Source organism: Silurus aristotelis (genome assembly GCF_946808225.1).
Source record: "Silurus aristotelis genome assembly, chromosome: 20".
NCBI classification, from domain to species: Eukaryota; Metazoa; Chordata; class Actinopteri; order Siluriformes; family Siluridae; genus Silurus; species Silurus aristotelis.
In genome coordinates, this window is record NC_139593.1 from 10245392 (window position 1) to 10270724 (window position 25333).

At 40.2% G+C, this 25333-nt stretch overlaps 1 protein-coding gene across 3 annotated transcripts; it reads left to right on the plus strand.

Moving 5' to 3' along the window:
- Window positions 1-4133: 4133 nt before the first annotated feature.
- map2k7 (mitogen-activated protein kinase kinase 7) lies at window positions 4134-24257 on the plus strand. 3 transcript variants are annotated; one of them, XM_083523049.1, is made up of 12 exons: window positions 4134-4373; window positions 11614-11661; window positions 13280-13424; window positions 13973-14039; window positions 14513-14626; window positions 15233-15352; window positions 15833-15940; window positions 16061-16240; window positions 16415-16495; window positions 17971-18113; window positions 18251-18296; window positions 21077-24257. In XM_083523049.1, the coding sequence occupies exons 1-12, from the start codon at window positions 4229-4231 to the stop codon at window positions 21215-21217; spliced, it is 1338 nt and encodes a 445-aa protein (XP_083379175.1). In that variant the 5' UTR covers window positions 4134-4228; the 3' UTR covers window positions 21218-24257. The 3 variants fall into 3 exon arrangements, 2 of the variants coding, with proteins under 2 accessions (XP_083379175.1, XP_083379176.1); XR_014530513.1 differs by lacking the exon at window positions 11614-11661 and having other exon boundaries at window positions 4186-4373; window positions 21077-21370; window positions 21808-24035; XM_083523050.1 differs by lacking the exon at window positions 11614-11661 and having other exon boundaries at window positions 4137-4373.
- The last annotated feature ends 1076 nt before the right edge of the window (window positions 24258-25333 follow it).

Below are 25333 nucleotides of genomic sequence, written 5' to 3' on the forward strand. Positions count from 1 at the left end.
CATATATCTAAGAATGCTTGCATAGCCCCTGTAAGTAACCTGAAGAAAGGCTTCAGAATGTAGGCTTTACCAAAAACCAAAATACATTGCGATCCATTATCTGCTGTTCTGAATGTTTATCGATTTCACTCTGAGATGGTTCGCTGTCAAATGAATGTTAGTGTGTATGAGGCCCAAGTAGATGCAAATAAGTACTTCGGATCACAACACTAAATAGTTATTACCAATCATGTTTATCAGATGACATTCTTGATTCTGCTTTACAGGCAAAACCACTTGTTAAACCTGCTTACAGATCAGTTTAAAAATCCATAATGGTTGATTTGTGGTTGTTGACCCACTTAGTTTCAGTAGGTTTGATTTTCAATTGATACACTGATCAATTTTGTCAGCCAGTCGCACGAACATTTCCGCGGTCGCAACGACCGCTTCCGGTTCGGCGCCATCTTGAAGCCGGCGGCACCGGAACGCCGGCCATCTTGTTTGTGTATAAATAGACACCGGCTGCATGCGCTTGCTGTCGGATTGTCTCGTTCGGCGCCACGCTTTGTTGAGACCTTCCAGCCTTCTATTTCCCCTCGTGGAAAGTTCGGTTTCGGATCTCGTGGTTTCTAGGACTGCACTTGATTTCAGATTGGATTTTCCTCTATAGCTCTATTCTCCGGCTCTTGACCTCGGACTGTTATCGGACTCGTTTTCCTCTCAGATCCGCCCCCAGCTTCGCGCTCCCGGCGTTCGGCGTTCTTCTGGTGGAGTCCTGTTTTTGGGTTCTTCCGGCCAGCCATCCCTGACTAATTTTGGTCATCAATTGATACACTGATAATCATTACAACTCATTATGCCCCCGAGCTCAAGCACATTCAAATGTACTTTTACCTTAGAAAATTTTTTGTGATTAAATTATTGCAATAAAGGTAGTAACAGTTTCAGATCCACAATTGCTGAGAGTTCTTGGCTTTTCTTTTAATAAAGGATGACTTTTTAGTACTTGCATTTATTATTATTCACTATGTCACAAACCGTTCTTACAAATCATGATTACACGCACCTCGAAGCTCTTTTGTTGTGTAAACACAAATAAGCACTCCGGATCATAACTGGGTTCCTCGCATGATACCTATGGCCTTAAATGGTTATGTGTGATCTCATTTACGTTTACAGCAGTTGGCAGATGCCCTTGTCTGGAGCAAATTGCACTGATCGGAAGGCCCGGGGGTTCAGGCCCAGGTATCACCAAGCTGCCACCTTCGGGTCCCCTTGAGCAAGGCCTTTAACCCACTGTACTTCAAAGGGGTTAATGTGAATCATCTGTAGCTACATAATGGTGGTGGGATTTAAACTAGTGACCTAATGAGGTCCAAATGTGCCAAATCAAATATGCGGATCACAAATCAGAATTTCACACCAGATCGGTCGAGGCCCAGGTTACCAACAACCACCACAGGTATCGTTAACCAACAGGGTACGGGTGGAAATTGGGTTACTGTTGGCTAAAGGAGGTAAAGAAGAGGAGGAAGACGTCTACAGAGATGGCAGGGAAAGGAGAAGTTGAGGAGAGTTGAGGTTAAAGTGAATACTTTAAATGTTGGTACTATGACTGGTAAAGGGAGAGATAGCTGATATGATGGAGAGGAGAAAGTTAGATATGTTGTGTGTTCAGGAGACCAAGTGGAACAGGAGTAAGGCCAGGAACATTGTAGGTGGGTTTAAACTGTTCTATCATGGTGTGGATGAAAAGAGAAATGGTGTAGGGGTGATTCTGAAGGAAGAGTGCAGTAAGAGTGTAGTGGAGGTGAAGAGAATTTCTGATAGGGTGATGATCGTAAAGCTGGAAGTTGAAGGGGTGATGATAAATGTCATTAGTACTTATGCTCCACAAGTGGGTTGTGAGATAGAGGAGAAGGAAAAACTCTGGAATGAGTTAGATGAAGTGGGAGAAGGTGTACCTAGAAATGAACGATTGGTGATTGGGGCAGACTTTAATGGGCATGTAGGTTCAGGGAACAGAGGTGATGAGGAGGTGATGGGTAGGTATGGCCTTAAGGAGAGGAATGTGGAAGGGCAGATGGTGGTAGATTTTGCTAAAAGAATGGAAAAGGTAGTGGTAATTACCTATTTTAATAAGAAGGAGGATCACAGGGTGACGTATAAGAGTGGAGGAAGGTGTACACAGGTGGATTATGTTCTATGTAGGAGATGCATCCTGAAGGAGATTGGAGACTGTAAGGTGTTGGCGGGGGACAGTGTAGCTAGACAGCATAGGATGGTGGTCTGTAGGATGGTTTTGGAGGCGAGGAGGAGAGTGAGGACTAAAAGAAGAATTAGATGGTGGAAACAGAGAGGAAGACTGTAGTGTGAGATTCAGGGAAGAGGTCAGACAGGGGCTCGGTGGTGATGAAGAGTTGCTGGATGATTGGGCAACTACTGCAGGAGTGATAAGGGAGGCAGCTAGAAAGGTACTTGGTGTGACATCTGGAAATAGAAAGGAAGACAAAGAGACGTGGTGGTGGAATGAGGAAGTGCAGGAGAGCATAGGGAGAAAGAGGTTGGCAAACAGATTTTGGATAAGCAGCGTGATGAAAAAAAAATAGGCAGGAGTACAAGGAGATGTGGCAGCAGGTAAAAAGAGATGTGGCGAAAGCCAAGGAAAAGGCATATGAGGAGCTGTAGGAGAGGTTGGACACTAAGGAAGGAGAAAAGGATTTGCCAGGCAGAGCGACCGAGCTGGGAAGGATGTGCTGCAAGTTAGAGCAATAAAGGATGGAGATGGAAATGTGTTGACTAGTGAGGAGAGAGTGTTGAGAAGATGGAGGAAGTATTTTGAGCAGCTGATGAATGAGGAAAATGAGAGAGAGAGATGGTTGGATGGTGTGTAGATGGGGAAGCAGAAAGTGGATGGGATTAGTAAGGAGGAAGTGAGAGCAGCGATTAAGAGGATGAAGAGTGGAAAGTCGGTTGGACCAGATGACATACCAGTAGAAGCATGGAGATGTTTAGGAGAGATGGCAGTGGAGTTTTGAGAGGTGACCATCTGTGAGCAACAGAATGGTTTCATGCCGAGGAAGAGCACCACAGACGCATTATTTGCTTTGAGAATGTTGATGGAGAAGTATAGAGAAGGTCAGAAGGAGTTGCATTGTGTGTTCGTGGATTTAGAGAAACCGTACGACAGGGTGCCGAGAGAGGAGTTGTGGTATTGTATGAGGAAGTCAGGTGTGTCAGAGAAGTATGTGAGGGTGGTGCAGGACATGTATGTGGACAGTGTGACAGTAGGAATGACGGGCTGGTTCAAGGTGAAGGAGGGACTGCATCAAGGATCGGCTCTGAGCCCTTTCCTGTTTGCAGTGGTGAGAGTAAGGAGCAGGTTGAGGAGAGCCTGGAGAGGTGGAGGTACGTGCTGGAGATGAGGGAAAAGGAAAATCAGTAGGAGTAAGAGTACATGTGTGTGAATGAGAGGGAGGGCAGTGGAGTGCTGCGGTTGCAGGGAGAAGAGGTGGAGAAGGTGGAGGAGTTCATGTACCTGGGATCAACAGTGCAAAGTAATGGAGAGTGTGTTAGAGAAGTAAAGAAAAGAGTGTTTTGTGATAGAAGAGTATCTGCAAGAGTGAAATGGAAAGTTTATAGGACTGTGGTAAGACCTGCGATGTTGTACGGTTTAGAGACAGTGGCACTGAGTAAAAGACAGGAGGTGGAGCTGGAGGTAGCAGAGCTGAAGATGTTGAGGTTTTCGTTGGGAGTGATGAAGATAGACAGGATTAGAAATTAGTTTATTCGAGGGACAGCACATGTAGGACGTTTTGGAGACAAAGTGAGGGATGCGGTTTGGACATGTGCAGAGGAGGGACATGGGGTATATCAGTAGGAGAATGCTGAGGATGAAGCCACCAGGAAGGAGGTAAAGTGGAAGACCAAGTAGGAGGTTTATGGATGTGGTGAGGGACGACATACAGGTAGTTGGTTTGAAAGAGGCAAATGTACATGACAGGGGGGTATGGAGACGGATGATCCGCTGTGGCGACCCCTAATGGGAGAAGACGAAAGAAGAAGAAGACCTTCTGAGCATCCAACATTGTAACCACTAAGGAAGGAGGGAGAAATGCACTATTACACTCTGAATGTGGCATTTAGCGTGCAGGTGTGGGGTTTGTTCTGCACTGTGATGTGCAGATCATGTTCCTACCGCTGGGTGGTGTTTGTGTGTGTGTAGTTTTTGCGTGGAGACGCTCCGATGGTGCTAAATTTTTCCAAGATGTCGTCGCTGGAACAGAGACTCTCCCGAATCGAGGAGAAACTGAAGCAGGAGAATAATGAACCCCGCAGACGGATCGACCTCAACATCGACATGAGCCCGCAGCGCTCGCGCCCCAGGCCCAGTAAGTGCGCGAGGAAGGTTCGGGAGACTTCAGCCGAGAGCGAGCACGGGGGAAAATGCTAGGGGGCTAGCAAGCTAAAAGGCTAGGGCTACATAAACAAAACCCCGGTGTGTGGAGCTACAGCTTCTCCTCCTGTCTCAGCGTCTTTGTCCTGTTCACACCGTTTAGGGTTTACATAAATACGAGTATTAATCATTTTGACACAACGTGTAGTTCCGCCGTTTTGCCGTATAATTTTAAAGCTAAACTAGCAGGCCCTTGTCCCCCAGCTAGCTAACGAGCGCTATCTCGGCCTATTATACCTTATTTTTTATTTTTATTTTTTTATTTTTTTTTTACATATTTTTTAGTTTAGGAATAAAATAATTTTCCCGTATAAGCAAAAATGTACCGGTATTAAAAGCGGTTTTAAAGTGAAAGGTCTGACCGAAAGCTAGCTAGCTAACTCACATTAGAATGCCAATTTTGAGTTGCCAGTATGCTAACGTTAATGTCAGGATTCAGTCTGGAGACACAAGCACCCAAATAATCCGAATTAGGCTCTCTTTTCCTTTACCGAAATCTTTACAAGCAGTTCTGATGAATTAAAATGGCATGTATAAAGGCGGTTTATACGTCACACACGTAAACGCGCGCACACATTTTAGATGCCAATTGTGGAGGTGTCGTGTTCACACCGGTCCCTATTTCGCAATAAAACCTGTGCTAATCATAAACAGATATTCAGTTACAGATTTCATGTCTGTCTGTATAAAGATCCTTTTTCATCTGTGCTCTTTTGTCTTAAATCTGTTTAAAGAAATGGATTTGGTTTTGGAAGAACCCTGTTCCCATTTGAAGTCAGGATGGTATTGGATTTGGATTTGTAGGCAGATATTGGAGTTTCACCTAAAATGATAAACGCATTTTAAGACATTAAGAGAGATTTTACATCTAGGTGCTCCATGAATATTTCTTGTTTTGGATCCTCATTAGCATATAACCACTTGTTCACATTAGTAACAAGATAGAAAACTGGTTTCAGTAGCATCAGTCAAACTCTGAACTCAAAACTTACTAACATTTAATCAGTGGTTTTATGCACAACATGCTTACAGATTTCATGTCTGTCAGTCCCAGTTTCCATCTACTGTATATGCTTTGGTCTTAAATCTGGTTCATACTTGGAGTTGGGATTTTGTCCTGGATATGGATTGTAGATAAATATTGTGAAATTGCATCTAAAAGTGCAAATGCTTACCTAAATACTCAATGGGTGTTTTTGTTTAGGATTCTCATTAACAAATGACTACTTGCGGTTACATTAGTAAACGGAGAAAAAACGATTTCAGTAGCATCAATAAAAATGCAAATCATTTAACATTTGAGCAGTGATTTTATGCACTATGGTTAAACACCGTGTCTTTATTTAGTCTGAACATATACATGGCAGAGAGGCTTGACGTATGAACCGGAGAGTGGGTAGGATCCGTAATGCGGGTAGTCCAGGGATGATCGCCAATGTGAACCTATAAAGGCAAACCTGTCTTGAGCGCTTCCTCTGAAGCAGAGCCAGGAGCATGGAAGTACGGGAAATACTGGTGGTAGGAAGTCCGGTAGATCTCTCACGGTAACGAGTAGACCCGACCGTGATTGGGGTGGAATTGGGAGCTTATAAAGGGGAAAGGTAATGGGGAATAGGGGGAGGCTGAATGAGAGTTAGAGCCTTAGAGGGAGGCGTGGCTGATGGTTCCCTGACAAAATCACACTTGCATTAATAACACACTTTTATTAATAATAACATATAATTGAAGGTAAATTGAGCAAATTTGTTTTTTTAGAAGTGTGTATCAAACTGGTAGCCCTTCACATTAATTAGTACCCAAGACGTAGCTCTCAGTTTCAAAAAGGTTGGTGACCCCTGCAATAAAGGAATCTCGTTTTGGAAAAATGCTGTTGATTTAATCCTGGATTTGGATTGTATATAGATATTGTGCAGTTTCCCCTAAAAGTGTAAATGCGTATAAGGAATGTAAAATGGATTTTACATAGTCACTCCATGAATATTTCCTGTTTTGTATTCTCATCAGCATATAAACATTTGTGTTCACATTAGTAATAGGATAAAAAAAAAACTGATTTCAGTATTGCACTGATAAGAAGCAAATTGCCTCCTTACATTTGATCAGTGCTTTTATGCACAATATGATTACAGATTTCATGTCTATTTGTATAAAATCTCTTCTTCATCTATACCATTTTGCTCTTAAATCTCTTAAAATAAAGGGATCATGTTGTGGAAAAATCCTGTTCACACTTGGAGTTGAGATTTTGTTCTCAAAATTGATTTTTAGACAGATATTGTGGAACTGCACCTAAAAGTGTAAATGAATTTTAAGACATGTGAAATGGAGTTAACACGTTTTGGATCCTCATCAGCATATAACCAGTTGTGTTCACATTAGTAACTGAATTGAAAATTTCAGTAGCATCAATAAGATCAACAAGCAAATCATCTAAGATATTTTCAGTGTTTAATGCACAATATGGTTACAGTTTTTGTCTTTATAATGTCCTTAAATCTGTTAAACAAAAGGACCAAGCTTTATAAAATCCTGTTCACACTTGACTTTATCCTGGATTTGGATTGTGGACAGATATTGTGCAGTTAAAAGGATAAATGCGTCTTAAGACATCTACAACGTATTTTTCACCTAGTCACCCCAAGTGTTGTTGTTTTGGATTCTCATCAGCATATAACAACTAGCGTTCACATTAGTAACCAGATAGACCATTTCAGTAGCGTCATTAAATCATTTCTTGACATTTATTTAGTGTTTTTATGCACAACGTGGTTGCCATGCCATCAGCGTTTCATGAGCCTTGTTTTAAATTATATAATGTATAGGAAGAGGTTTCATTTGTGTTTTAGTACATTTACACTTGACCAGTGTTCAAGACCAATTGTAACTGGTGGACCGAGTCTGATTTCTCACCATCTCTCAAGGCTAGAGGTTCTCCAGTTTCATTTTTGAGGTTCTCACCTTCTCACAAGGCTAGCACCCCATACTGACAGAAAAACACAATTGTTGACATTGTTGCAGATTTATTAAAAAAGAAAAACTGATATCACATGGTCCTAAGTATTCAGACCCTTTGCTCAGTTTTTAGTAGAAGCCCCCTTTTGATCTAATACAGCCAGGAGTCTTTTTGGGAAAGATGCAACAAGTCTTTCACACCTGGATTTGGGGATCCTCTGCCATTCCTCCTTGCAGGTCCTCTCCAGTTTTGTCAGGTTGGATGGTAAACGTTGGTGGACAGCCATTTTTAGGTCTCTCCAGAGATGCTCAATTGGGTTTAAGTCAGGGCTCTGGCTGGGCCATTCAAGAACAGTCACGGAGTTGTTGTGAAGCCACTCCTTCGTTATTTTAGCTGTGTGCTTAGGGTCATTGCCTTGTTGGAAGGTAAACCTTCGGCCCAGTCTGAGGTCCAGAGCACTCTGGAGAAGGTTTTTGTCCAGGATATCCCTGTACTTGGCCGCATTCATCTTTCCCTCGATTGCAACCAGTCGTCCTGTCCCTGCAGCTGAAAAACACCCCCACAGCATGATGCTGCCACCACCATGCTTCACTGTTGGGACTGTATTGGACAGGTGATGAGCAGTGCCTGGATTTCTCCACTCATACCGCTTAGAATTAAGGCCAAAAAGTTATATTTTGGTCTCATCAGACCAGAGAATCTTATTTCTCACCATCTTGGAGTCCTTCAGGTGTTTTTTAGCAAACTCCATGCGGGCTTTCATGTGTCTTACACTGTGGAGAGGCTTCCGTCGGGCCACTCTGCCATAAAGCCCCGACTAGTGGAGCGCTGCAGTGATGGTTGACTTTCTACAACTTTCTCCCATCTCCTGACTGCATCTCTGGAGCTCAGCCACAGTGATCTTTGGGTTCTTCTTTACCTCTCTCACCAAGGCTCTTCTCCCCCGATAGCTCAGTTTGGCCGGACGGCCAGCTCTAGGAAGGGTTCTGGTCGTCCCAAACGTCTTCCATTTGAGGATTATGGAGGCCACTGTGCTCTTAGGAACCTTAAGTGCAGCAGAAATCTTTTTGTAACCTTGGCCAGATCTGTGCCTTGCCACAATTCTGTCTCTGAGCTCTTCAGGCAGTTCCTTTGACCTCATGATTCTCATTTGCTCTGACATGCATTGTGATCTGGAAGGTCTTATATAGACAGGTGTGTGGCTTTCTTAATCAAGTCCAATCAGTATAATCAAACACAGCTGGACTCAAATGAAGGTGTAGAACCATCTCAAGGATGATCAGAAGAAATGGAAAGTACCTGAGTTAAATATATGAGTGTCACAGCAAAGGGTCTGAATACTTACCATGTGATATTTCAGTTTTTCTTTTTTAATAAATCTGCAACAATGTCAACAATTCTGTGTTTTTCTGTCAATATGGGGAGCTGTGTGTACATTCATGAGGAAGAAGAATGAACTTAAATGATTTTTGCAAATGGCTGCAATATAAGAGTGAAAAATTTAAGGGGGTCTGAATACTTTCCGTACCCACTGTATACCGGTTCATCCCTGTGTATGGTTTAATTGGGTTTTGGTCAAGGGGCTGATGGAGTTGTGGCAAAGATCTGGGGTAGAAACTGTAGGCACATGTTTATCTCATATGCTTTGTGGTAAGCACCTGTGTAGTTGGAACCAGAAAATGTGGCTTGTCGAATGTTATGTGATAATACGGGTGTGAACAGGCATCATGTCGGTCTACATTACACTTGCATCGGATACATGAACGCGACAGGAATTTGCCAGTTGCTGTTTAAAGGCAGTGTGCCTATAGTGAGTCTCAAATTCCTACACACCCATTGGTTGGGCCGAAACTAGAAATTAATGCATGTTTGATTTAAGTGACGAGAGAAAGGTTTGGTTTTAGAGATCTATGTATAATTTTTGGACTTTTTCTGCAAAGTGGTAGCTCAATGGTTAGGCTCTGGGTTACTGATTAGAAGTCACCATTACCAGGCTACCACTAAGTGCCCTTGAGCAAGGCTCTTAACCCTTTTTGCTCCAGGGGCCACATCATGTCTGACTCTGTGCTCTGGCCCCAGCTTCATAACAAGCTCGATATGTGAAGAAGGAATTTTACTGTGCTGTAGTGTGTAAGTGAAAACCTCTCTCTATTCTCTACAACATGGGACGTGGATGGTTTCTAGGTGAGATTCGCACTGCTGTATAATCAGGGTAGAGATTTAGAGGGATTTACATTAAGGAGTAAAGAAGGGCTAAAAAATGGTGGATGATGTGCACTTAGTTCATACTAATGTATACAGTGGGTACGGAAAGTATTCAGACCCCCTTAAATTTTTCACTTTTTGTTATATTGCAGCCATTTGCTAAAATCATTTAAGTTCATTTATTTTCCTCATGAATGTACACATAGCACCCCATACTGACAGAAAAACACAGAATTGTTGACCTTTTTGCAGATTTATTAAAAAAGAAAAACTGAAATATCACATGGTCCTAAGTATTCAGACCCTTTGCTGTGACACTCATATATTTAACTCAGGTGCTCTCCATTTCTTCTGATCATCCTTGAGATGGTTCTACACCTTCATTTGAGTCCAGAAATGTTTGATTATACTGATTGGACTTGATTAGGAAAGCCAGACACCTGTTTATATAAGACCTTACAGATCACAATGCATGTCAGAGCAAATGAGAATCATTAAGGTCAAAGGAACTGCCTGAAGAGCTCAGAGACAGAATTGTGGCAAGGCACAGATCTGGCCAAGGTTCCAAAAATTTTTTTGCTGCACTTAAGGTTCCTAAGAGCACAGTGGCCTCCATAATCCTCAAATGGAAGACGTTTGGGACGACCAGAACCATTCCTAGAGCTGGCCGACTGGCCAAACTGAGCTATCGGGGGAGAAGAGCCTTGGTGAGAGAGGTAAAGAAGAACCCAAAGATCACTGTGGCTGAGCTCCAGAGATGCAGTCGGGAGATGGGAGAAAGTTGTAGAAAGTCAACCATCACTGCAGCCCTCCACCAGTCGGGGCTTTATGGCAGAGTGGCCCGACGGAAGCCTCTCCTCAGTGTAAGACACATGAAAGCCCGCATGGAGTTCTCCAAGATGGTGAGAAATAAGATCTCTGGTCTTATGAGACCAAGATAGAACTTTTTGGCCTTAATTCTAAGCGGTATGTGTGGAGAAAACCAGGCACTTCTCATCACCTGTCCAGTACAGTCTCAACAATGAAGCATGGTGGTGGCAGCATCATGCTGTAGGGGTGTTTTTCAGCTGCAGGGACAGGACAACTGGTTGCAATCATGGGAAAGATGAATGCGGCCAAGCACAGGGATATCCTGGACGAAAACCTTCTCCAGAGTGCTTTGGACCTCAGACTGGGCTGAAGGTTTACCTTCCAACAAGACAATGACCCTAAGCACACAGCTAAAATAACGAAGGAGTGGCTTCACAACAACTCCGTGACTGTTCTTGAATGGCCCAGCCAGAGCCCTGACTTAAACCCAATTGAGCATCTCTGGAGAGACCTAAAAATAGCTGTCCACCAACGTTTACCGTCCAACCTGACAGAACTGGAGAGGATCTGCAAGGAGGAATGGCAGAGGATCCCCAAATCCAGGTGTGAAAGACTTGTTGCATCTTTCCCAAAAAGACTCCTGGCTGTATTAGATCAAAAGGGGGCTTCTACTAAATACTGAGCAAAGGGTCTGAATACTTAGGACCATGTGATATTTTAGTTTTTCTTTTTTAATAAATCTGCAACAGTGTCAACAATTCTGTGTTTTTCTGTCAATATGGGGTGCTATGTGTACATTCATGAGGAAAAGAAATGAACTTAAATGATTTTAGCAAATGGCTGCAAAATAAAAAAAGAGTGAAAAATTTAAGGGGGTCTAAATACTTTCCGTACCCACTGTACATGTGATCTGATGAACTGATTTTAGTGTAAGTCATGACATGAGATTTTTTTTAGGTACTTTGGTGCCTAAATATTGATCTATGTGGCAGGCAGGTTTGTAGAAGCTTGTGATTGTGTGTGTGTGTAAGCTTTTTTTGCCTGAATGGAATATAAGATGTAATCTAGCATCAGATATAGGAGCGTGAAGTGTTTGTATACAAGTTCAAGATTAGAAGAGACCTGTTCAGTGTGTGAGGGGCGCAGAATGACTGATTTTTATTTCTCTCTTAGATAATGAGCGTGTGTTTTTCTTTCCCGTATCTAGTCATCGTGATCCAGCTCAGTCCTGCTCCAGCCCCTTCCCAGCGCGCAGGTACCATTCACCAAATCACCCTCTGCCGCTGCATCCCTCTTTCTCTCTCTCTCTCTCTCTCTCTCTCTCTCTCTCTCTCCCCCCCTCTCCCCCTCTCCCCCTCTCTCTCTCTTTCCCTCTCTCCCTCTTCTCCACCTGCCTCTTTTTCATGTACAAACATCACATCATAATATTAATCATTTATTTTGTGCCTTTCTTGTTTTTTTTTTTTTTTTTTTTTTTTTTTTTTTTTTTTAATTTGTCTATCGGATTAGCTCTGCCTACATGCAGTCCAGTATTTAATTTTTATTAGTCATGCTGATGATGGCTCAGTTGTTAAAAAAAAAAAAAAGAAAAATAGAAAGAAAGAAATTGATGTCAGTCTGAATAAGATTTCTGTCCAGGAAAAACTTTATATACACAATAGTCTTTTTAAATATTGCAAGAAATGCAAATTCTTTATTTTCTTTGTAAAATCTCAGACATTTTTACATTGACATCATTTATACCTTAATAATTCATGTATTTTCTGTAAATATTTCCAGATTACATGCAGGCCTTTGTATGCAAATTTAGTCATAATATCCCTTCTTTTTTTTTCTTTTTTTTTTTTTGTTCCACTCCACACTTTTGCAAAGATGATCGTTCATACATCACCCTTCTATTTCATTTCATCACTCATGCTGTGAAAATTAAAGCACTGAATGTCCGACTTGAGCAAATACCGCGACTTTATGCATCACCTCAGTCTGATTCTGTCCTTTCCTGCATCCTCTTTTCTCATTTCTCTGCTCATCCATCTATCCATCCATCCATCCCTCATTCCATTCCTGTCTTTCTCAGCTAGAGCAAGTTTCAGTGGCAGAGCTGTGTGTGTGTGTGTGTGTGTGTGTGTGTGTGTGTGTGTGTGTGTGTGTGTGTGTGTGTGTGTGTGTGTGTGTGTGTGTGTGTGTGTGTGAGTAAAAGAGAGAGAGAGACAGTGTGTTTGAGTTGGAGAAGGGATTAACCTGTTTTCGATGGATGGACAGACACTGTGCATGAGGTCACTGTAACTGCACGGCTCGGTCGCAAACGTTCACGCGTAAACATACAAGCTAATACAGCACTTGACTGAGCATCTGAAAAGGTCTGTTGTGGCTGGGTTTGAACTAGTCTGACCTTTTTCCTCATCTCTCACTGTTCGTATGTCTTTGGGAATGGCTGAACGTTCTTGACGCTGCAAGAGTGTGTGTCTTTGTGTGTACTGCAGGTGTGTTGATGTTTGTGTGCGGCTCAGACACCCGACTGCACTGACTAACCCAAACTAACCAATTTTCGTCCACAGGCATGTTTTCTGGTGGAGGAAAGTCGAAGCACGGCAATCAAAAAGCCTTTACGTATTACTATGAGGTGTATACCAGGCATCCAGTATACCTTGAACAAATTGGGGTTAATCATGAGGCAAAAAAACGTTTTAAGCTCTAGAGATCATCCTAGAAATGTGAGGGCAACACGGTATACATTACAGATTGTCTGGCTACATTTAAAAAATCTGCTTAAATGAAGGTCCCACTTTTCAATCTGTTTCCACACTTCTTCTGATGGTGTTTTCTTCTGATTTCTTTTTTCTTCTTCTCCCCTCAATCTTCCTTATGTTAAGCTTTGCAGCTGCCACTGGCCAATGATGGCGGGAGCCGCTCCTCTTCCTCAGAGAGCTCACCACAGCACCACTCGTACCCCAGTCGACCACGACACATGCTCACATTGCCTACTCCACCCTATGGCCTGCAGAAGAGCTTAGAGAAGTACGCGAGCTATAAGCGCATTTGGAAAAAAAATATATAAAAATTTTATACACACACACACACTAGACGTCGACTGATTTATCGGTTTTACCGATTAATCGGCACGGATAGTTGATTGCAGGAACTGACGGCAATCGGCACAAATCCATACCGATAGTTTTTCCGGGTTGCATTATACAGTACGAGAGCAGCCTCTAAAGGCGAATTACTGACACTGTCATGTTTTTTTATTTTTAATTTCTTTCATTTATTTAGCGTGTTACTTTTAATATCAATCTGCGCTAATAATTCCTCAATTTATTATTATAATGTATTCATAGTTATTTTATTTAGCACGTGAGTCAGTATTTTTATTTTATTATTATTAAATTTCAGTACTATTTAACAGTGTTATGTTTATTTATTTATATATTTTTAATCCGGTATTCAACATAGCTATTGGTTGACCTCCAATAAATAAAGTGTGTGTGTGTGTGTGTGTAGATAGAGTAAGAGATGGATAATAACACACTGTATACAGTGATCTAAACATGTTTCTGTTTGCTCAGTGCTGAAATAGACCAGAAACTACAGGAAATTATGAAACAGACGGGTTACCTGAAGATTGACGGACAGGTGAGACCATTGACATCACAAGTAGCAACCTTAACTTGTTAGCCAGCATTTCTAAACCATTGTCACAGTGATACGAAGATACTTGAAAAAAATTCAACAAGTGGATAATCCACTTCACTAAAGGGGAAAGGACAGAAAACAGTGATTCATTTCTGATAGATGTTTTACCTGTTTAGTTTTATTAACCCCGGCTAGGGGAATTCACAAGTGTTGGTCTTTGTCAGTGGTGAATTTATTCAGTAAATACATAAGAATCACCTTGTTTTTTAGCGTTGAGAATCATTGTATTCATTTTGGAAGCTCTGCCACTGAAATATTGGACAGATCTTTTGTTGTTTCAGAAATCTCTTTGTGGCTAAATGTCATATTTGCAGAATAACACTGAATGTTTTAATAATTTAACGTTAAAAAATAATTGTAAACTGTCTTTTCACGCAGCTTAACTGCTTATTTTCCGTAATCGTGTTCTGCAGCGTTACCCTGCGGAGGTCACTGATCTGATTAACGAGGGTGAGATTGGAAGCGGTACCTGTGGACAGGTGTTTAAAGTGCGCTTTAAAAAAACCGACCATGTCATCGCTGTCAAGGTAAGAGCAAATTCACGTGGACACACACACACACACACGCACACACACACACACACACACACACACACGACTAATAGAGAAGGTAGAAGTTTAGCTGACTTGCATTGTCTAAGTGTTTGGGTACAATCAAGCAGAATCATGACCATATAAGCACAGATTCAATGAATATGATTTAATAAAAAATATATATATTTGAGTGTTCTACACACCATGACAAAATGTACATGTTTATCTGCCCTCTCTTAATGCAGTGCACTGTTTTGCAAATGGTGTCCTGTCACTCTTAGGATTTCTTTTTTGTTTGTGTGTAAGTGCTTCTTGTCGGGACAAATAAAGAAATGTGTGTACATGTGCACTTGGGTTTTTCTTTCTGTAATTGCCTTTCTGAAGTCCTACTATTAATGCCAAGAAGTAATTACTGTTTACTTTTTACAGCCCTGCATGTTACGAGCTCTGTGTGTGTGTTTGTGAGCAAGCGTCTGATTTTGTTAGCTGCTTCAACATGCCCTGTTTGTTCATTTTGCCCAAATGTGTGTGTGTGTGTGTGTGTGTGTGTGTGTGTGTGTGTGTGTGTGTGTGTGTGTGTGTGTGTGTGTGTGTGTACAGCAAATGCGGCGGACGGGTAATAAGGATGAGAATAAGAGGATTCTTATGGATCTGGACGTTGTCTTAAAGAGCCATGACTGTCCATACATCATCCAGTGCTATGGAGCTATAGTCACTAACGTAAGTCATACACACATTTTTACTGGCCACTGTATTTGGGTGCATATTCATGTGTTCATGCAGTCAGGCAACTAGAGGTTGCCCGATTCTTCGGTTTCAACTAATAGTTGCCGGATCTATCAGCGGCAATCCATACTGTCTGTTTTTCCAGCTTGCCTCCGTTGCTGGAGCAGCTGAGAAGGTCCGCTGTCATTACGAGAGCGGCCTCTAGAGGCGAATCCCTGACACCACGTGCTGTTTGTTTTTTACATGAGACAGCATGCTGTGCGGAGAGCGCTATATAAAATTTATTATTTATAATTTCGTAATTATATAAGTTTATCTATTAATTACTATGTTCGTTTTTATTTAATTCAGCACATTTTCATGATTCAATACAGGTTTTTTTGGGGAGTTTTTTTTTTTTCATACTATTTTACATGGAAATTTTGTTTCCAGTATAAAAATTAAAAAATCCAAATCATGTCACCTTGCTCACAGACTGATGTCTTCATTGCCATGGAGCTGATGGGGACATGTGCAGAGAAGCTAAAAAAGCGGATACAGGGGCCCATACCGGAGCTCATTTTGGGGAAGATGACCGTAGCGGTGAGACTCCATTGTGACATTAGTGGCTTTAAATGTGTCATTAGAACTCATGTTGACCTTTTCCCCCCACTTTTACAAGCTAAAAATCCTTTTTTTTCCCCCCCACCTGTGTTTTTGCAGATAGTGAAGGCTTTGCTGTATCTGAAGGAGAAGCATGGCGTCATCCACCGAGACGTGAAGCCTTCAAACATCTTGTTGGACGCTAAAGGCCAAATTAAGCTCTGTGATTTTGGAATCAGCGGCCGCCTTGTCGACTCCAAAGCTAAAACCCGCAGCGCCGGCTGTGCTGCGTACATGGCGGTGAGCAAGGACACAATTTCGCAATCTGGCTGAATATGGTGTTTAGTGAACTGTGCAAACTGTCATGCCCACACACGCAAATGTTCCACAAGCGACCACACTATATTGCACTGAGATACTCTGTACTATGGATGTAGTGAAATCTGTTGGTGTGTTTGTGTGTGTGATGTTCAGCCTGAAAGAATAGACCCTCCAGACCCCAGTAAACCGGACTATGACATCAGAGCCGACGTGTGGAGTCTTGGCATCTCTCTGGTACGCTTTCCATTTGCTTCATAAGGTTGTACTACGGGTCGAGGTCAATCGTTTGTAAGGTTTCTAAATATTTTTTGTTTCTATTTAATTTGCCAAACAGGGAAGCCTAAGCTATGGTTTAGAGCGTATATAACCCTATACATGTTTAGCAGTGGTGTAATTTACTGTACTTAAGTAGCTTTTCCACTTTGCTAATAAAAACATTAGTCGTAATAAATCATAGTACTTTGGATATTTAAGTACATTTGAATAATTATATGTAATTATATATAAATAATTAGTATGTTTACTCAAGTGAAAGTTTAATAGGACACTTTTACTGGAGTCATATTGTATCTAGTGTATCTCTACATTAACTCAAGTACAAAGATTGTGTAATTTGTTTACCACTGATTCTTAGCTGTGGTACAGGTCATATATAACTATAAACATTCTTATCTATGATACAGGGTTTATATAACCATTGTAATTGTAATCCATTTGTGATTTTCTGGACTGGAGCAAAACTTGTGCTATTTATATAAGTGACTATATATTGACACTATCTTTTTTTTCTTTTTTTTACACCACATTTAACTAACTTTGGGCCCGAACATGCTTTGACTGGCTGCCAGTAGTAAGACAGAGAGAGAGGCAGAGAATCAGACAGATTGAAAGATGGCAGCGTCACCTCGTCTGTGTGGCTGAAAGCTTTATACATAAAAATTAATAAATGTGCTACAATTTAAGAGAATCACATGATCTCAAACTAAGGCTCCGATCCCTGGGAAGAACTGTCTACCAATCAGCTCTGGAGGAGACGGAACAAGACAGATGAAGCAGAAGAGACTCTTTCATACAATAACAGCTTTAAACTTCAGGCTGACAACATAGTTATCGGTGGATGCACCAGAAAAGTTTACAAGAAATATGGAATTTTTATGGAAAATTTGGAATTAAGCACACTTTATTTATTTTATTGTATTTTTTTATTTATTTATTTTTTGAGTAATTGTTTAAAAAAGGAAAAAAAAAAGAAAAAGCGTGCTGTTTTCTTTATGATCTAGTTTGAAATAATACCAAACTTTGGAAAATATATATATATAGGGGGTGTGTACAAATAATAGCGAGAGATTGTGCCTTATGTAAATTTTGGCAAAAAGCACGAGAAATAATTGCAAGTCAAGTCTATAGGTGTTTTCCTCAGAACGTTCTTGCGATCCGGTAGCGTTTCTCTACCCTGGTCTGCTACTGGGTTGTGACCTGGTGTTTGGAAAATTCTGCTATAAACAGATTAACAGCAGCTCTTTTTTTCCATTCTTTGTGTAAATTTGTTTGGTAATTTGTACAGGCTTCATATAAAGCAAATTTCACTGTTTTCTACTGAAACGTTTCCAGGATCAGCAGCAGTTGTTTTTATTTTTATTACAGCATATATTGTGATTGATCATTTTTAACTTATGTCTGCTTGCCCATGTGTTCCCCATGTCCTGTAGGTGGAGCTGGCCACTGGACAATTCCCATATAAGAACTGCAAGACAGACTTTGAGGTGCTGACCAAAGTGCTACAGGAGGACCCTCCTCTTCTGCCTCTCAACATGGGCTTCTCCCTCGACTTCCAGTCCTTTGTTAAAGACTGGTATACATGCATATGCACACATACACACTGTCTGCATGTCTTCCTGAAAGATCAATTATGCAGTTCATGTTCAATTCCAGGTCTCTTTCATTATTAAGTGTTCTGAATGGATATTATTTTGCTCTTTGTCCATGTAGCCTCACAAAGGATCACAGAAAAAGGCCAAAATACCACAAGCTGCTTGTAAGTGTTTCACATGACTTCTGTTATTAGCATCAGTGTCTACAATTATGTTTTGTTTCTGACATTAGAGTTACATTTAGCATCAATTATAAAATGGAGGTTGTCACATCAAACATCAGAATGTGTGTGTGGGGGGGACGGGGGACGGGGGGGATGGACATGTTATCACTGTGACTTTTGGCATAATCATTGTGTCAGATAGACTGAGTCTTTCAAAAACTGTTGTTACCATTGGAATTCACACACAACTGTTTAAACAGAATGGTGCGAAAAACAAAAAACAGTGTCAGTATGCTGAAACGGTTCAGACCAGACTGGTCTGAGATAACAGGAAATCTATAATCTCAACTAATCACTTTTTTTTTCAACCGTCTGCATCAACACCAGAAGGACCACATCATTTTCCATTTCTGTCAGCCAAGAACAAGTTTCTGAGGCTATAATATACAAAGGCTCACCCAAACAGGTCAGAAATCTGGCTGACAGATGTGGAAACTAATGTGGTATTGTAGCCCATTCACCTTAAAGTTTAGTGCATGCTGAGATGCGTTTCTGTTCACCACGAACGTAAAGAGTGATTAACATCTTTGAACCAATCTCCATTTTCCTCTCACTTCCCTTAACAAGTTGTTTCCTCCTAATTGACACTTCCTTAATGTTTGCTCGCTTTAGAGATAAGAAATACTCAAACCAGCCCATCAGATTTGACTAAATCACAGAGATCACACTTTCACACTTTTTCTTTTTTCTGACGTTTGGATGTGAACATTACCTGAAGCTCTTGACCTGCGTGGTTTTGGGCTCCTGTCACATAATTTTGTGTTAATGGACCATACGTGGTTGTTTAGCAGCCACTGTGAGTGGAGGCTTTGGTAAAGTCTGCAGGGTCATGACTTATTGATTTATTTTGTACTTTTTTTCTTTTTAGTGCAGTAGCATAAACAGCAGTGCTTATTCCAAAACAGGGATCGTAACATTCTTATCTGCCTTTAAATTGTTCTTATTCTTTTTTTCCCTTTATTAAATTCTAGAATATGGACATTTTCTAAAATACAGAAAAAGTTAATAATAATAATAAAATAATAATTCCTTGGGGGAGGTCATATGTATGTTTTTATAATCCAACTTTTTTAATAAAGGTTGTTGATTGTAGGATCTTGTATTATATAGTAATTGTAGTATAAAGTAGAGGCTGTAGGAAAAAGCGTACTTATTCAATATGTAACAGGGAATACGTGTGCAAAGGAATTCACAATTATATTTTCCATTTAAAAAGTAAAGGACGTTTAAAAAAACTCCACAAAGTCTGGACGAAATTGCCTCACATTTTCAACCCACTTAGTCCAGAATATAGTGAACACATTTTTCTGAAAATGTCGGGAGAAAGTAATATTTTCCATTACCAGGGATTCAATGCATTTTGGAAAAGTAGGAAGAAGTGTGGAATTTGATTTGAGTGATTTCCAGGTCTGGATTCGTAAACTATCGCCCTATTCGTTTTTCTAAAATGTAATTAAATAAGAATTTGTAAATATATAAAAATTGTAAAAGAAAGGCTACACTCATACAGATATGTTTGAAAACATTTTCGTCTAAAAAGCTGTGTTTTCATTTCTTTACCCAAAAATTGCGCAAAACATACGATTCTTCGAACTGCGTCATTTTCGCCTGCCGTTTATTCACTTTCCGGCTCTTTGAAACGTTGCTGAAACGACTAAAAATGTGTCTTCAGATTTATCCACTCTGAAGAGCGTTTTCAAAAAGCTAGCTTCATTTCGGCGTGGACGAAAAAATCTGTGTTTTCAAACGAAAGTGTATTAGTGTGAACATGGCCAAAAGGTGTTTTTCTAAATGGACTTTAGTTCCGTTTTGTAATTTCTTAGTGAGTTGCACATGAACAGTCGTTCTGTTGCTTTAGGATTGAAGGTTTCCAGTTTAAAATTGTAATTTATAATTGATTAACGTTGCACTTTTTTTTGAATTGGAGTTTTAATACAATCGAATGTAGTTTGGTGTCTTATAATGTGGTCTTAAAAATCTCTAGGGAAGTCTGGAAAAGTATGGAATTTTCAAATACAAACATGTCATTTACAATATTCATCCAGTCTTTGTGGGATATTGTGGGGGGAGTTCAGGAAGCAACCAGCACCTTGTTAGAATAGAATTCTAACAAAGTCTTCATGCATGAAAATCAACTGTTCCTGAAAATAGTGTTGAAAAGTGCAGGGAAGGGCTCAGGTATGCTTTTCGCTGCTTCATGAATCTCTGTCGAAAAAAGGTTTTAGCACTATCAGCCTTCCCAGAGTATACGCTTATTGATTTACTTTTAATAGTTAATAGGTTATAGTACAATCAACTGCCGATAATTCGCAGCTTGGAAAATTAGCTCATTTGGAACATAACTAACAGCGAGTTGTGGATTATCTTAAAATTCGTGGGAATCCGCAGCGAGACAATGTTCAGGAACGTTAGGAATAACATTTTAAACTGTTTTAACTAACAAATTTTTATACACATTTTTAAAACGCATTATTGTATTATTCATTAAAAGTGATAAAGTATTTATGTCCATCACTTCACATTTTCTGTTGAGTCTGCTTTAAAAAGGAACCAACTTACTGGCGTAATGTCTAGATGAATTCACTAAGGTACCACAGGGGCTGTGGGGGGTGCATCCAAAATGTGCGGATATTCGGATCTCGCGGGGTGTCTAAGAACGTAACTGTAAAGGTGTACGCACCGTTTCTTAATTCTCACCTTTTCCCTTTTTGATGCGACAGGAACACAGTTTCATCCGGCGCTACGAAGTGCTGGAGGTGGATGTTGCAGGCTGGTTTCAGACCGTGATGGAGCGCACAGAGTCTCCACGCAGCAGCCAGTGCTACAGCCAACACCAGCTTCACTCGCTGTTCAGCAGGTAGCTGCACTCGCAGAGACGGACGGGTGGATGGAGAGACAGAGGGACGAGAAAGAGAGCGTGGAGAAGTGTGTGGGGGGAAAAAAGGGGAAAGGATGGAGCAAGTGATTTGAGACGGAGTAAATATGACTGATAGGCAGACACGGGCAAGTGTGTTGTGAATCTGAAACCTATTTATATTTATCTTTATAAATATATATATATATATATATATATATATATATATATATATATATATATATATATATATTTTTTTTTCCTTTCTTTTCATCCACCACTCTATCAGGACGGACATTAGCTTTAGGATTTGCTAGTCGTGCACGTTCACATGTGTAGTGTCATACGAGTTCACTACCGTTATAAGCTATAGAGCACTGTACAGTGTAAAGCGACAGCTGTGAATATCATTACTTCTTACATCATGTATTGACTTCGAATCAGTGTAAGCCATATGGCTGCGCGGTGTGTGTAGCCGCCCTACGTAGCGTGTGTTCATACTGATGCTGTGTCCTTCACCGCGTTCATTCGCTCCACATCGTCCATTAGCCCCTTACTCAGGGACTGAACAGAGTAGTCGAACAACACTGAGCCAAGGTGTGTGTGTGTGTGTGTGTGTGTGTGTGTGCGCATTTTGTGCATTTGTAAGTAGTCTTACTAGATCGAAATCTTCATATATAGCAAGTCCTCGTTTTCCTGGACAGCTCGCGTGTCCGTAGATATTCAATAACTCGAAGGGAAGTGTATGGAAAAGGTTGAGTTCTGATGTGTTTCCATCCATCAAATAACAAATCTAACACACGGTTTAGAAAACTAGGGACTCGTTAGTTAGATCGTGCTCAGAAGCGACGTCGATTGACCTTCGACATTTGCTGATGGGAAGTAAATATTTGCTGTAAGACAAAAAAAAAAAAGAAATAAAAAATTAGATGGTAGCATATATTCTAGACTATACTTTTATTTTTCTACACATCTCAGGAGAGCGCTAGGGATGCTATGGGGAGAAAGAGTGAGAAGGGATTTGTTTTTTGCCGATACTCAACTAACCCCCTAGTTTATGCTTCGTCAGACCGAAGTGCTGGGACAGAATATCAGAGATTGTGAGTAGTGATAAAGATTTTTAGATGATTATTTAAGTTAGCAGAAGTGAGATTATCATAGATTTTTTTTAAATGGCAGGAGGTTTTATATTAATCACATTATCCAGGCACTTACCAATAAAAACAGTGCTTTCATAAGAGACAGCCTTGTTGTAAGTGGTTATAAGTGGTCATTAAGCACATGTATAAGTGATTAAGCTTCAAAAGAAAAGGCAGCATGACAATTATTAACATCAGCTGGTTGATCGAAAATGTTCTTGTCATTACCGACCGATCAGAGCACAGATGTGCGTCACGATATTGGAACGTTACGATTCAACTATCGACATCCGCCGATCACGGACAAATCCTAAGTTTTTCCTGATGAAGATTTCAGGAATCATTTTAGATTGGAGTATAAAGCAGGTTTCAGGGGATTGAGTGCGGAAGTGATTTGATCGAGAATAAAGAAAAATTGGCACATTGTGGTTTAACTGTTATATACATTACTACAATGGATGATATGAGAGAAAGAGTCTGGAAATGAGGAATTCGAAAACATTTCATGAAATAGTCCCTTTGACGACATCAATCTTAATCAATCCTTTAAAATTTGATTGAATATTTCCCCCATTTATTTGAATACTTTATTCATTTTCTGCAACACAAGCAGTGAACCAAAGCATTTTCGATTTCCTCTCCTCTAATCCCTTGTCTCCAGACCACAGCTTGCATTTTCTCAGAACCAAAGCCGTAGCTGAGAAGTCGCTGTTCTTCGAAGCCAAATCACTGCTTGAGCGCAAGGAGGGGATGAAGAAAGAGCGAGAGAGCGAAAGAAAGTGGGGTGGGAAGAAAACGGGACATGGTACGTCGACAGAAGGATCAGCACGAGAAGAAAAGCAGCAGGATACGAGAAAGCATAAAGGAATGTGAAGGAAGTTGGGAATGTAGGAATGGAGAGATGAGGAGAGATAGAAAAGGAAAGTGTGAGGTTTTTTGGAGCATATTTTTCTGATGGCATTGAGGTTAGCCTTCTATTTTCCCTTGGACATTGCATCGAAGCTTTCCACAGTATCCAACCAACATACCTGTTTATTTTTGTTTGTTTGTTTATTTTTAGGGACAATTAGTCTGTTTCTATTGTCGTATTCATATTGTTGAAATTTTTGAAAAAAAATTTATGATCATATTTATTTATTGTTACTGCTGCTACCGCTTTTGCTTTAGATGCTGCTGTCGATATATTTTGTTGTTATTGTTCCCCAAAGGACAATAATAGTTTTTTTTTTTTCTTTTTTCTTAATAGGCTACTACAACTTTTTGTTTTATTTTTTCTTCCAAAAACCAAAAAAATGAAATGTTGCAATGTTTATACGTGAACCAAATACATGCAAGACTGAACGTGAAGAAAACGACTCACCAAGGAGGTTTTTTGTTTGTTTTGTTTGTTTATTTTCAAGATTTAATCGCTAACAAATTGTTGGTAGAACAAGTATTAAAGGTGCGAGTGGTCATATTTATATTAAGAGCTCTATTTCAGCGGTTAGCTGTAATCATGTAAGTAGGCGTGATTTTGTGTTAGCTTTAGCCTGTTCCGTCTTGTGGTGGATGTAGTGTTTTTTTTTTGTTTTGTTTGTTTTTTTTATAATTTCTCCTAATTGCTTGTTTTTTTTTTGTTGTGGTTTTTTGCTGTTATATAACAGTCTGGGTAGATGGACTGTATAAAAGGAGGCTTTACAGTTTGAACCATTGCTGTCTCAATCTTTATAAGAGGGGGCTTCATCCTTTTCCTCCCAGTCTGCCATCATTATCAAAATATGTACAGTTGAGTACAAACATCCAAATCTGCTTCTCGGCGCCACATGATCACGTTCTTCTGTCAGTTTGTCAGTCAGTCACTTGCTCTTTCTGTCTGTAAGTCTTCTGAAACATCACCGAATTAAGTGTCATCCATTCGATAAAAAGAAAGAAGCTGCATCCTAAAGCATATTAAGGCCGGCGCATTGTACTCGCTAAATTTCAAGTGTGGACAAAAGAGAGAACAGCCTCATCCACGTTTACATTTCCACACGCTTTACTACATCCAGTTCACTGAGTGCGTTCACATGCATACTAATAATCCGAATATTTACACCATCTCAGCCTTCGCTGTGTTCAAGTGCTTGTGTTCAGATTCACTTGATGTGTTTTTGTTACAGCGCATTTTAAATTGCATTAGATACATTTCAAGAAACTTCCCAGCAGGATCACGAGTAATCTGATCGTTTAATACCTGTATAACCATGATGTCATTTTTGACTTTTTTTTTTATATTTGAATCTGATCAAGAAGGAGTTTTTTTTTTTATATATTCAAGCTTCATAATCTCATGCCTGAGCCACACTAGAGAATGGTTTGGCTCCGATTTAGAAACCCTTCAAATTGACTGGATCCTTCACATTATCCATGGAAGACCAATAAGATGATCTTTTTAATCTGTACTGTTGGATTTGATCTGAAATAACACAATAAAATTCTCTGAAATCGGCTCGTGAAAGATCAGGATGATCAGGCAGTTAAGGCTGAGCTGAGCGCTGCTGTGGGTGCAGGTTTTCATTCCAACCAATTAAGAGCCATAACTAATATTCATTGAAAATGATGAGAATTAAACAGGTAGAATTTGGTGTGGACTTGGTTGGTTGGATTTAAAACTTACACACACACACACACACACACACACAACGGCCCTTTGAGGAAAAGATTGAACACCACTGGCTTACACCATAATGATAGTGATCAGTGTTTGTGCCAGATGTCCGATTTAGAATAGAATGTCTGGGGTCTCAAATTATTGAGTAATTTACCGTAAACATCAAACACTCCCAAATCTCAATTTAGCTCTCAGATGACTCGATATAACAAAAAAAAGATGCATCAAACATATAAACTTTTTTTTTTTTTTTTACCGTATGCGTTATGTAAAAGAAATGATGGCGTTAGTAAATTTAGTTTGACTAGCTATTTTACTGTATTAACTAAAAAACCCTGAAATTTGATCTATTTTA

Bases quoted from the DNA above. Each gene is read 5' to 3' on its own strand.
- map2k7 (XM_083523049.1), top strand. From the start codon at position 4,229: ATGGTGCTAAATTTTTCCAAGATGTCGTCGCTGGAACAGAGACTCTCC. The intron at 13,425-13,972 runs GTACGCGAGCTA...CTGTTTGCTCAG, and splicing joins CTGCAGAAGAGCTTAGAGAA to TGCTGAAATAGACCAGAAAC. The intron at 15,941-16,060 runs GTGAGACTCCAT...GTGTTTTTGCAG, and splicing joins TGGGGAAGATGACCGTAGCG to ATAGTGAAGGCTTTGCTGTA.